Here is a 13,904-nt window from a genome sequence, read left to right on the forward strand (position 1 = left end):
TGGAAGATCAAAGTTTATTTACTACCTGCATACAAAAACATATTGCACATCAAACAACCAAGATCAAAAAAGGGGGAAAAAGGAAAAAAAGGGGGGAAAGAAAATGTGAAAGATACTCTACTAAAGACTAAACATGTAGTTTTTACAGAATAAACCCTCTGGAAATTGATCTTTTCAGTAGTTCAGGCTATGAATGGACATGACTAATCAGCTTAGTGTTTCAACTAAAGCTATGTTTGATTTTTTTTAAATACTGTACACTTTAATAAATAAACCAAACAAAGCCTCAATGTAGAACAGTCACTGCCAATATCACCCCGTGTCCCTGCAGATGAGTTAACATATGTATTCCAGTGGTCTGCAGACTTGCCTCTACAAACAGCATTTAAAACACATAACAGACCAGTTTCCAGACTAAACTAATGAAGAAATTACAATTCAGTGCAAAATATTTTAAACTGCTTCATTCTAGTTTTCCTCAGGTGAAGAAGTGGTTGCATATTATTAAAAATGTAACAAAAGCAGCTAATGCTTTCATAAAGAATATTACGTTAGGGACCCCACCCCACCCACCTCCCATCTCTGCCATATTTTGAAAACAAAATAACATTTCCTATAGCCAGCAACTTTTTTTAATGTTACATATACTATTCTCAAGGCACATCTGATGATATATTTTTAACACAGTAGGTGTCAAAGTATGTTTAACATATGATTTCTTCAGGATCCCTCCCCCTTTCTGAATTCCAAATGGAGGAACTGAAAGTGCGATGTAAGACTGGCGATCCGAATTCTATCTTTGGCAAGCTTGTACAAGCACTATTGTAACTGTAATGTAAAAGAACTGTAAACTAGGAACTTCCTTCAGTTATGAAACACCATTCAGGACTGCTGCTTCTTGAGTGCTTTCTTCTTTTAAGTTCTTAGTCTTTTCTTCTCCTGGAGTACGTGGTAGTTTAGGAATTTCATCGCCAGAAGCGTTAGTTGGACCATTTATTGCCTTTTCTGAAGGACCATGCTCTTCAATCACATCTTTTGCCTGTCAAAGGGAGACAACTTTTTCAACATCTTTATAAAGAAATCTGTAGCTGAGGAAGAAAATCACTACATAAACATTAGCTTAAAAAAGAATAACTTCCATATGCCATACAGAAAGTGTCTTAAACAAATGCCAATGCACTCAAGTCTCAGGGTTTTTAAACTACATTATGTCTAGTACCTATGAGTGCCCACATCACAGAAAGCATCGGCACTGTTCAATGAAACCTGTACCTAATATTATTTTAAACCACTGGGAAGCACACCATATAAATGGTGCAAACAGTCAATACAGTAGGTAAAAACAACAATCACCCATTTTACTCACCTTTCACAACTCATATTTCTGTATTAATCACCGAAAACATTTAAATGAATTGAAACGTAAAGGGTCTATTCCCACTACTGACAAGAGGTATATATAGCAAGTCAAGTAAATACTGCCGTGCTATCTATGTGGCAAGTGTCTCAAACTCAAGCATGCACATCTTCACTCAGCAGGGGCCTGGGATAGAATCAAGATCTTCTTTAAATATCTTTCAGGTGAAACAAGTGACCATACAGTAATAAGTAAAAAATAATTAAGTCTAAGCAATACGAAATAATAAAAACAAAAACCCTACAGATTAAATTCTCCTTACCATTTCTTTCTTGTTTTTAGCCAAAGTTTCCCTTGGGAGGTTTCTTTGTCTGCTCTGAGACTCAGCTCTAGAAATATAATCTGCAACTGTGACTGTTAAAGATGAGAAAAAAATTACAGGTGTTGAAAAATATTTCTAAATTTTATTATGGATAAGAATAATTTCACTATTAAACTAAACTAATGGTGGGTAACCCAATTTCAAAAATTTACGCTGGGTACCCACATCTGAACAAAAGCATAACTTGGGAAAATGTGCCTATGATTTTAGTGCTGACAATAGAAAAATTCAAGCTGGAACTTGAGGAAATCTAGATTGAAGTCCTTTTGTTCAAGAAACCAGCTATCTCCTGGTTGAGTCTAAGACTGTGAGATGAATTTGGTGTAGCAACCCACCACCAAGAACAAACACTTCAAGACAGTGTTTTAAGTACAGAGTGGTGTTTGCAGTTATTAGTGTGTGTGGGGGGGGAAGGGGAGGTGTTGGCACAAATCATGATGGGATAGTTAAAAATCTTAGTGTTTTATGCTTCTGGTTGTCCCTTTGGCCCATGAAAAACGGTACCAATTAGGATACTGAACTGTGGTATGTGTGGTTTCTTCCTAACATTTCATGCTAGACAGCATTTATACTATCTTGATGTTCAAATTATAGGAAGTACAGGCAAACTAAGACAATCCTAATGTGGTTAGACACTTGTCAGGGTGGGAGAGGAACAGAGTAAAAAGAAATGCTGTCCCATCTTAAACATAAGATAATCACATTAAGTAATGAATTAGGAAGCAAAGTAAACTCTATCATGCTAATTAATGGCCTCTGTTTATTAGTTTAATGCACTGACCCAAGAACTTGAATATTCTTAATTTGTCATAATCATTTTTTATCACAGTCTAGTTTTAAGAAAAATCCAAATCATTAAAAACTAAAGACAGGTTAATTTTACATTATTTATAAAGCCACCATGTCTGGGGAGAATTAGTTCATTAGATTTATACTACATGCAGCTAAGAAAACAATAAAATGCTGAATTGTATTTTACAATTTATATTAATGATGCATGTACTAACGTTAAGTTTAAAGAACATTCTAGTAATTCATTAAACCTTAAACATAATTAAGCATCTTGGATCAAGACTTATTAGAAAACTACATACATTTCAAATCTAAAACTGCTTTCCTTCTAAATTATAAGGAATTCCGTAGGCTCATTCTGAAGCCTACTGCCAAGAACTTTTTATGTTTAGCAATATTCCTGGGAGATTAGTATAATCTACTAATTTTGTCTACTCTATTAGGACAATACAACTGTGTTGAGAATGACTGTAACCACGGGTGGGGGACCCTCCAATGGATTATTTTGTTTTCATAGTGTAGACTTCAGTGACACCTGAAGGAATGCATCAACTTCAAGATGTTGCTGTACAGAAAGGCATATTGCTCAATGTAAATGTGTGTCAACAGTTCTTAGACCCTTTCACCTACTCCTACAGAATAAAAACCTTGATGTAGCTTTGAGTCCAAAGCTAAGTGGCACTTAGTTCTGTTCCTTGTCCCCAAACAAAGGGAGCCAGTTAAGAAATTTGTTTTATAGTTCTTATGGAATACAGCCCCTTAAATTTCAATAGAAAGTGAAATTTCAAGGAAAAAATTCGAGGCAATTTTGTGGCATAATCGGGACCCTGTAATTTCCTGTATGAGCTTAAGAATGAATAGATACCTCTATAGTGTCTAAGTGTAGAAAAGACCACTCAAGAGTTAATCTAAGAGAACTAGGAATTTTAGGCAAAGGAAGAACTACTATCAACTTTGTGGAAGTCTCCCTGACTGCTGTGACATGAAGAAACTTTGGAAAAATGGGTGACTGGAAATAAAGGAATTTGGTAAGAGGAAACACAATGGTTCCTAAGAACAGGGAAATCAGGATCAGATGTAGTATGCAACAGAACATTGCTGTCAAAACTCCAAATCAGTCATTTCAGTTAATTCCAGTCAAAAACATCTAATTCTTTTAGAGGAAATTTTGTTGGATGTTTTTATGTCTGCATACTTAGCCATGATCACTATCTTATGCTGAAATGTATTCCAGGTTAATGAGCTCGTATTGATAACCTGAATTTTCTTCTTTACAAAGTAGGGCCACCTTCAAAACTGAAATTCATGACCTCTTCAATTAAAATACAATTCTAACATTAAAAGGGAGTAGAAGAAATGTAAAGGCAAAACAAATTCTTTGATAGTGTTTGATTCTTTTTACATGTCCCTCTTATTTAAAACACAATTTCTTCAAATTAGGAATTAATGCCCTTACCTAGACTTCCCAAATGTCTCTACAACCTCTACACTTAAAGATTTACGATTAACATTATTTGTGGGGGAGAAAGGGACACATGAAAGACCATGTTTTGGAAAGAATGCAAAAATTGGTTAGTTTGAAAGGGGTTTATTTCTACTGCACACAATTTCTTCATGGTGAATATACAGTGATTCTCTGTACAATAAGAAGTGAACTGTTTTCAAAATAATAAAGACATAGCAAACAAGTTTCTTTCCAGTTACCAAAACTTGTGACAACATAAAATACTGAATGAAACTGAAGTAAAAAGTATTTGAATGATTAGTATGTGTAAAGGAAAACGCACCACACTACAATAACACAAGAACATTAACATGCACCCTCTTTTAAGGAAAAAGACACTTCTACATTTTATTTTTAAATTTTGAGTATTTTAATTCCCATCAAAATGAGGCGCCCAATCTAGATATAGTAAGCAGGCACCATGCAAAACTACCTAGTTTTGCCAATCAACCTCAAACACAATTCACACCACAGTCCCTGAAATGGCAGTCCCCATCTTAAGTTTGAGGAATCTGCCAACTGCAGTATTTCCATGTAAGAAATTAAGACACAACATTAGTTCACTTAAGACTGGATACTAAACATTTATACTGTGAAGGAAGAATGCATTTTCTTAGCAGTGTCATTAGTTGAATAGCTTATGCAATGCAAATTCTGAATGTATATACACACATGTGAACATGTAATTATATTTAGAATGCAGACACATGACATTTTTTTCATGCTTGTGGCCTGACACCAACAGGCCCACTCAAGTTACCTGGCTGTCTATCTTCTGCCTGACCCCTGAAACGACGCCTGCGGCTACGATTGCGTCGCTGGGGTTTTTTTTCACTATCATCTGCAATTGCAAAGTTTACCATCAACTATTCTGGCAAAAAATAACAAAACAAAAACAAAACGAAAAACTTCTTTCCTTATATAAAAAAGGGAAAGAAAAACTTTTAGTTAGACATTGAAAGTAAAGCATACAATATCGACAAAGGATTATATACATTTTTGTAGCATAAAGCATTCCTCTCTGGAAATAAAGAGGGCTTTAACCCATAATAAAACAAAACTGTCATACATAACCGAAACTACCGCTGTTATTCAGAATAAAGATTTCTCTCCAACATATTTTGTGTTTCAAAGTTAATGACATTTTAGCACTGTAATAATTCTCACTCTATGCTTCTCCCAAAATATACCGTATTTACTCAAAGGGGGTGCTAAAAGAGTTAAGTTTTATTTGTACACAATAAGATCAACTGAGTATTTGTACTGATGATTAATGGTATGAAAGGGCACTTTAATTCTCCCAGTTTCAGATAGTTCAACAAATATAAAAAATAAGACACCCAAGACAAGCAAGCTATCTTCCCCATTAAAAGGAAACACTAAAAAAATCATTTGTGAATTGCATATGTAAACAAAAAGCCTTATCTATTATCAGCATAATACAATCACACACATACAACTTTTCCCTAAATGCTTACATACCTAGCCCATTTTCATTTACTGAGGCTGTATCAGATTCAGTCATTCCATCCATCAGAACAGCATCTTCATCAGTCCTTCGTCTACGAGACCGCCTACGACGGTTAGTACTGTGATGAGATTCGCTGGCATCAGTGTCTGCAGTCTGATCTGATTCTGTATTATCAAGTAAGCTGTATGGATTGCTGTCTGGATCTTTGAGCACTATATTCATGTCAGAGGCAAGAAATATTTATTTAAGAGGGCTGCAGTTAAAATACTTGATTTACTGAACTATATCACCTAACCATACATAAACTCCAATCCCCCCAATATAAATATAGGCCTGAAGTTTTCTTCTTATCACTAATTTACCTGAAAATTATTAAGATGAATAAGTGAAATTTTAATGGGAATGAAAAATTGTAAAGCAAAAGTTAAAGTTATTTTTTCAGCTTTGTTAATGTTTTCTTTGAACTGTTTTACAAATATAGTCAGGTCTCTATATCTTCAAAAAACTATAGTGGATATAGCTGTATTAAACAGTTTTATTCCTGCATAATTTTTTTCTTACTAGTGTCCCTCAAACTTAAACTACTTACATGGCATTTTTACAGACAGAGGTAATCTAAAGATAATATAGAACAGTATGCACAGATGATGTATAATATTGTATAACCTTTCATAAAGGATTAAAAAAAACATTTGTGGAGGTTACTGAGACCAATCCTCCAAAGATAGTGAAGAATAATGATATTAGTTCAGTTTTCTTTTCCGAGACTGTGTAACAGTCCTGGCTGTCCTGGAACTCACTCTGTTGACCAGACTGGCCTCGAACTTACACAGATCCGCCTGCCTCTGCCTCCTGAGAGCTGAGATTAAAGGTGTGCACCACCACTACCGGATTGACATTCACACTCTTAATCCTACCCAGAGGGTAGAGAAATAAAAATGTAGAGAAATATTCAACTATTATGTAATGATTCTGAGAGCCTTTTGTTTCTCTTTACATTAAACCGCTTCTTGTGAACTATTTACAAATAAAATTCAGTAACTGCACCCAAGACCTAATAAAAATCAGCTAACTATGAACTGAAGCAACCAAAACAAGTCTACACAGGTATCAAAGTAAATTAGGCTTATATAATAACTGTTACAGAAAAGACAACATTGAACCAGATGTTAACTTGCATCCTAATTCTGAAAACAAAGTGTTGCGTAAAGTTACAAAGAAAAGAAAAGCACCTCTCTTACCTATGTGGATCTACTGCTTCCAACACTCAATTACAGAAGGAATTCACCTAGTCACCATTACTGTTAAGTTTCCTTTGGTAACAGCTAAAATCTTTGCAAAAAATGCTCAATTCATCTATTAATCATAAACACTAGGTAAAATACATTCATTTTGCATTTCCACAAAATATAATGGTATGATAGTAACAGCATACATTGTACATTTTAATACAAGAATTATTTTTCTGTAAAAACTAAGCTAAACTTTTCTAAATAAAACATAACTTAGGGCCCAATGAAAAGTGGGATCCAATTAGAGCTAAATACACATCCTCCATTTTATGCTGATTTGTTCCACTGCAAATTAACATGTTTGGATTTTTTAAGGTGAAGGTGGGAGACAAGAGTAGCCTTGGCTGTCCTAGAACTCACTCTGTAGACCAGGCTGGTCTCAAACTCAAGAGATCCACCCACCTCTGCCTCCCAAGTGCTAGAACTAAAGGTGTGCGCCACAATGGCCTGGCCTTAATATGAAAAGCCTAATCTTCTAAAAGATTTAAAACATTACTTTAAATATATTATTTTCAATGAGATATCTAATCATTATAAAGTACGACCTTCTTAAATGACAAAGTAGTAATAATGCTACTATACAGCACTTTAAAATAATCTAGTCCATATCATCTCTGGAAACCCTCCCCTCGTCATTCTGCTCAGAAAGAGCATTCTGGCAACTATTACCACCTCATGGTAAAAACAAAAAACATCAGATGATCACAGCCAAGAGATACTTGAGCATATGACATCTTTGTCTTTACACTGTATCTGTGAACATGTGGTGTGCCTACGCACACCCATATGCGTAAGCAACCACAGAGACCACAAGAGGGCATCAGAAACGCCTGAACTGAAGTTGCAGAGCTGTGAGCAGCGGGTGCTAGGAACTTTACTCTCTACAACACCTATAACTGTTCTTAATTGCTGAGTCACCTTTTCAGTCCCTCTATATTCCTCTTTACAGTTCAATTTCTCAGAAAAACAAAACAGAATTGAGTATACCTTCTTCTCTGTCCTCAAACTGTAGCAAAGAATTCTTGGGAAAAATCATCTAATACTACCTAATTACCAAGGACCCCTAAGCAAAGAAAATCAGTCAACTAAAAGTTCTGACCTACATATTCTTATGTAAGCCTTCACTCAGAATTAATCTACACAAATTTTTCCATATTAATTGCTACACAGTCTACTATTATCTCTAAGACAGTAAGCAGAATCATAAACTTCCAAAAATGTTTGGCTCTGAGGGAAGAAATGATTTTTGTAGGGTTATACTGTTTACAAAGCATTAACGCTGACATAATATGTAAAAGACTACCAGAACTGATGGAAGATTTGCCACCACGTGGTCCACCACGACCTCGACCCCCTGAAACACTTCTGCCTCTTCCTCCTGGGCGTCTCCTGCTGTCTCGCTGATGCCGAGTCTCTCGGTCATCTTCTCCTGCCAACGACCAATCACTCAGCTCATCTTTACGCTCAGATTCTGTTTCGGAGGGGTTAGACAGCTCAGAATTTGTACCTTAGAAAAAAAGATAGTATGTAAAGCGATTAGGTGCACATATATATAGATGCTTAAGTATCATTTAAAGTAAGCATAGTAATTGTTCTGAAGATAGCCAAATTAAAAACTTTAAATGTAATATGCGATTAGAAATTAGAGGAAAGGCACACTAAGAGAATGCAGTTAGTGTCCAGGTTTTGCTCATTTTTATATCGATGGCCTAAGTCATCAGTACAATAAATATTACCCAATACCTAAAATAAATTTAATCACATCCAGAAAATTTTTAATTTTAATTAATAGTCTTTCTATTATTACTGACTTGAATGTGTATTTTTCTCTCACATTTTAGTATCTCTAAAATCAGAACACTTCTTATAACTGATAGTCTTTCTTAAAGCTGGAAGTTCTGGTCAGCTAATACACATAAAATGTTTTACTGCTGCCTCAGATCAGCATAACAATGTTTCTGAGAAAACAGTTACTACCTAACAAGGAATAAGAGATGGGACCACTGAAAGGAGTTCATATGGCTAATCTCATTCAACACTAGCTGAGTTCTAAATTAGTACCAATTTAACTGAAAATGGAACCTTTCCCCTTCTCTTATTTCACTGAAGTACTGTATGTCTGTATCATGCCACATGTTACTGTTCTCAACATTCTTCTCTATAGACACAACTGCTCTATGAAAACGCAAAGCTTCTTCATCTTTATCCTATCAGTGTCCCAAATGTGTCGTAATGTGCAAAAAATCCCCTGCTGATGAACCAATTTGTTGAATGGAATACCTAAACATTGGTTTATTTAAACTCCGTGAGTATTTAAAAATAGCAGTAAAACACTAGTCCTCCTTTGATATTAAAATAGAAATAATAAGGTGCAAGGAATAAAGAAGTCTACCAATACAAATTACAGAGGAAAAGAAAAAAGTTTAGAAAAAAAATCCAGTTTATTTTTCACTCTCAAGTATTTGTTAAGAATGAAAACATCATGGAAGGGAATAAAGTAACCATGTAACAATTATTTGTCCAAATGCCAAAAAACATTAACTGTATACTATAAAACTGTCAAAATGTAGACAATAACCATTTCACGAGTAGTAAAACAAATCTGTGTTAAAATGTAAAGGAGATAAGCCTAGTAAACTATTTTACCTTACCCAAGGAAAAGAGCAAGGAAATTATTCCTTTACATACACTCCGTATTTATTTTGTGAGACAAACATTACGAAACACAAAATTGTTGATGAACTGGCTAATACTCAGGTCTTTTAGGACCACAAAGTCAAGTATAAGATTAAGCATGACATGAGGAGATGGTCCTACAACATCTAGTTGGTCCCCAAGTATCTCATGGGTCCTTAAATCTTTCTCACGTTATAAAGATGATAGCCTAAAAACCCTATAGTAGTTGGCATTTTAAAAACTATAGGCAGGTGGTCATAAGCCAAGAAACAAAAGTCTTCCTAGAATCTGGAAATGACAAGTGAGCAGGTTGTCAAACTTTCAACAAAACAAAACAAACAAAACACCTACAGTCCAGGTGATGTGTAAGAGGTTAGCCAGTGAGGCAACGGTGAGCTTTATGATGATAAAGCTGTGCTGCCTACATCTCTAAGTTGCTGTAGATTACTAACTACTGTTATGCTGGAAACAATACAGACATTTCAACCTCTCAATGTTGGAAAGTACAAGCAGGATACAAAGAAATCCTAGAAAAGCTTTTAAAAATGAGCCATGACAATCACAACTTGTTTTTAGCCAAATTTCATGATCAGTTTTTTCTTTTAACTTTACAACTTATAACTACCACTTTTATCAAGACGGCTCCCATCACTTTAAATGCCAATGTGCTAAAAGCTTACATTAATTATGTCTTATCATAACCAAGATTAGGATTCAAACTAAATTTACCACAACTTTAGAAATGTTCCACTAGTAAATGTTTCTTACATTTATTACTGCGTAGGCCTTCTGATAAGTACAAGAACATTTGTAATTCAAATGCTCTTCTCTCAAGTTACTTCAAGAAACAATGTCTCTAGTTCCACAAAGCTAAGTCTGTCATCTGTTGAAGGATCTGTTTAGCGTTCTCCAACCCAAAGGATTCCTTTGCCATCTTCCCATACATTTCATTATCTACTCCTCATTCATTTACCAGAGTAATTCCCTCATCAATAAGCAAAGATCCCAGACACTAATCAAGCTGTTCAATGGCTTTTCTCACTCTTGGCATACAAAGCCACATCTGATTATGTTAATTTAGCATTAGAATGTAAATACACCTGATTTCTATTTAATTACTGTCATTAAATATACTTTTGGAAATACAGCATTAGCTTACAATTCTCCATCTTTCATACAGTGAACATATATTTTTACAATTTTATTTAGAACTTCAATGCTGTGTTAATGAAAATGCATCAAGAAAATGGGATAGTGGAACATAAGGTTATTCTACGAAAGAGAAGGGATACTTAGCCCCGCACCTGTACAACAAATGAAAGACAATACAGGCTTACAACTCTAGCACCATTAGATCCCTCAGTTAAAAAGTCTGGATCTGAACCTGCACGCTGCAAACCTGCATTCATCTCTACTTTCTGTAAATCTTTCTGTAAATATTTCCTGTTTTGGCCTATGTTCACATGTATTTCCTCAAAACAAGATTAACACGGAGAAGAGAACATAAAAGAACAGAAAAGGAAATGAGGAGGGATGGGCAGAAAGATCAGGTCACTGCTATGATCCAAGTCCAAATGGAGAAAGATGAAACAACTCCAGAGCTAAAGAATAAATGAGAATTTAAGATTAGAGAATTGTTAATGGCCACAGGATCCATTGATCCTTTCCTACCCAGGTTAGGCCCCAGCTTCAAAGTGATAAAGTATAGTTTATAAAGATGTTCATTATAAAATGTTAACTCTCTTTACTAGCCTTCATTTTCAGGCTGCTTCACAAAATGTTACTATACAAAATAGTTTACACAAAGTGTGTAAACACTCAAACCCACCAAATCTATTTCAAAGCTGCTGGAGACTTAACTGGATATAATGCTGAACTAGTCATCAGTTTATTTCTCACTTATGTTTTCATTACAGGTAGCAGTACCATACTAAGATTCTACAGGAAATGTATGAAACCACACTATTTAGAACACAGGCCCTATACCCATTCACCCTTTATTCCAGTTTTAAATTATGCTTTGTTTTATAACTGTTTATAAGCTATCTACCTTTCACTGTCACTAGTATATAATAGTAGTAACACAGACCTCAGTACCTTTCACCCTCAAAAACAAATTAGAGCTAGTATGAAAATACACACAGTATCTAAACTAGAACACACTACACACTATTACAGAAATAAAGCAATGTTCTTTTTACCATAACCGGAGGTGTAATTAGGGCCCCGACGACCTCTGCCTCTTCCACTATAAGACCTAGAACCTTGTACAGAAGAGACGGTACTTTCATCAGTGGCATATCCTTTTTCTTTTTCAGGCCCTCTGGTGGAAGAAGGTCTGAAACCCATACCAATCTGTCGCAGCTGTTCATCAATCTGCAGGCGTTCCATTCTTAGTTGTTCCACTTCCTACAATCAAAACAAAGAATCGTTTTTGCTATCCGTGTACATGGACACATGTCACACCCTCTGAGACCCGAGACAAACACCTTTACCCTACCTATTGACCCAAGTTCTATACAGGTTTTTGTTGGTGTGTGTGTTGGCCTAGAGCTAGAATTTTACAATCTACCAAAGAAACAAACTGTGATCGTTGAAATCATCTCATAAAGCAGATTTGTATTCATAAGGTCATTTGTTGGTCAACGTAAGAAACACTGAATGCTTTATAGTGTGCCCAACACATTGCTATAAGCATACAGTATATACACCTTTCTTGCTTCAAGTGACTGTATAATAAACTTAACCTATCTGTTAATTGCTAATCCTATTGCCAAATACTGTCCTTTTTTATTTTACTCTTGAATGCTTGCGTGTGCGTGCACGTAAATTCGTGTGCTACTATGTGCCTGTGGAAATATAACTACTACTTCAAGATCTCCTTCCACAATATAGGTTGTAAGGCTTGGCTGCAAACAACCTTTATCCACTGAGCCAGATCATTGGCTACATACTGTCTCTGTAACAGAGAGTTAATATTCTCTTTAAAGGCAACATTAATGAGCTACAGACTTGATCATTTAGAAACTGAGGTCCTACATTATGTGAAGGTAACCATTAAAAACAAAACTATTTGCTTAGAGGAAGAATATAAGACTAAGCATTTGATTACAAGGTTAGAATAGACAGAATTGAAAAACATGGAATGACATAAAAAAAAGCTAATACAACAGATATCAGAGACGGAAAAGAAAATATACTAAAGTAGAGAACATTCAAGAATATTACTATGAAAAACAAAAAACAAAGAATAATGAAAAACTGTAACGCTTACTAACTTCCAGGTACGTCCTTTTCTACAACGCTTGTGTATTGTTTCAAATCTAACAAATGGAGGCTGAGGGTGTAGCTTGAAGACAATTCCAATTTTGCTTACCATGTACTTGTCTTTGGTTTGCATCTCCAGCAACCTACTACCCCACTCAGAATTGATGGAACAACATCTATTGGGAACAATTCAGCTGACTCAAAAAATGTAAAGATATCAAAGATATCCAATTTCACCTTTATGTAGACAGTTAAAATGGGGGGGGGGGGGAAGGAAACAAACTGGCCTGCACATAGCTATTGTAAATAATGATGAACTGTCACAAACCTACAAAAAATAGTCATTTCTTTAAAAGAACCTTTTAAAAAAAATCAGAGAGGGCTCTCTTCTGCAGAAAAAGTATAAGGGCAAAGAACATTTTATTCTCTATGTTTTCAACAAAAACTAAGCAAAACTGAAGTAAATTTAAAACATTTAAATAATCAAACATTACTATAAATCAGCATGTTCAACATGTAGATTCCTTATTTACAGCAAGTATACAACATTCACACAATAAATGCAGCGGAGATACAAGAATACAATGTGAACTGTATACATACCTTTAAGTAAGCAATGTGATATTCTAGAAGAACTTGTACATTTCCAATACTTTCTTTAGTGCCAACAAATACAAATGGAACCATTCCCTATAAGAAAGTACATTATCTTCAATATCACATATTAATAATATAATTTGGCAAGTCTTTCTACAACACAGTGTAATTATAATTGGACTGAAATGCAGAAATTTTCAACACCTTATTTGTGCACAATTACATTTGTTTGCTAAAAAAAAAGATTAGTTTATGCTAGTTTTCTGATTTCTGATCAATTTAATGTCCCAAGAATACAAACTAATTTTTTTAAAGATTTATTTATTTATTTATCATGCAAACAGCATTCTGCCTGCATATATTCCTGCAGTCCAGAAGAGGAAATGAAATCAGATCTCATTACAGATGGTTGTGAGCCACAATGTGGTGACTGGGAATTGAACTCAGGACCTCTGGAAGAACAGCCAGTGCTCTTAATTGTTGAGCCATCTCTCAAGCACAACAAACCAATTTTTTAACAAAACAGTAAACTGGTCAGGGTCTTCCAGACTACAAGATCTATCACA

The 13,904-nt window shown here is 35.0% G+C and overlaps 1 protein-coding gene across 5 annotated transcripts in view; it reads right to left on the minus strand.

The window, feature by feature from the left end:
• Fxr1 (FMR1 autosomal homolog 1) overlaps nucleotides 1-13,904 on the minus strand; it is a 49,453-nt gene continuing 35,549 nt past the window's right edge. The window contains exons 11-18 of one of the 5 annotated variants that reach the window (XM_085682338.2): nucleotides 13,345-13,431; nucleotides 11,826-11,883; nucleotides 11,676-11,738; nucleotides 8,102-8,305; nucleotides 5,518-5,718; nucleotides 4,796-4,876; nucleotides 1,680-1,771; nucleotides 1-1,039 (exon numbers count right to left, since the gene is read on the minus strand). In XM_085682338.2, coding sequence (XP_085538464.1) covers nucleotides 869-1,039; nucleotides 1,680-1,771; nucleotides 4,796-4,876; nucleotides 5,518-5,718; nucleotides 8,102-8,305; nucleotides 11,676-11,738; nucleotides 11,826-11,883; nucleotides 13,345-13,431 — 957 coding nt within the window. In that variant the 3' untranslated portion in view covers nucleotides 1-868. Of the gene's footprint in view, nucleotides 1,040-1,679; nucleotides 1,772-4,795; nucleotides 4,877-5,517; nucleotides 5,719-8,101; nucleotides 8,306-11,675; nucleotides 11,884-13,344; nucleotides 13,432-13,904 lie in introns of all 5 variants that reach the window. The other 4 variants (XM_085682336.2, XM_085682339.2, XM_085682337.2 and 1 more) reach the window with 4 other exon arrangements.

Source organism: Myodes glareolus, chromosome 20 (assembly GCF_982192425.1).
Source record: "Myodes glareolus chromosome 20, mMyoGla1.1, whole genome shotgun sequence".
Lineage (NCBI taxonomy): Eukaryota > Metazoa > Chordata > Mammalia > Rodentia > Cricetidae > Myodes > Myodes glareolus.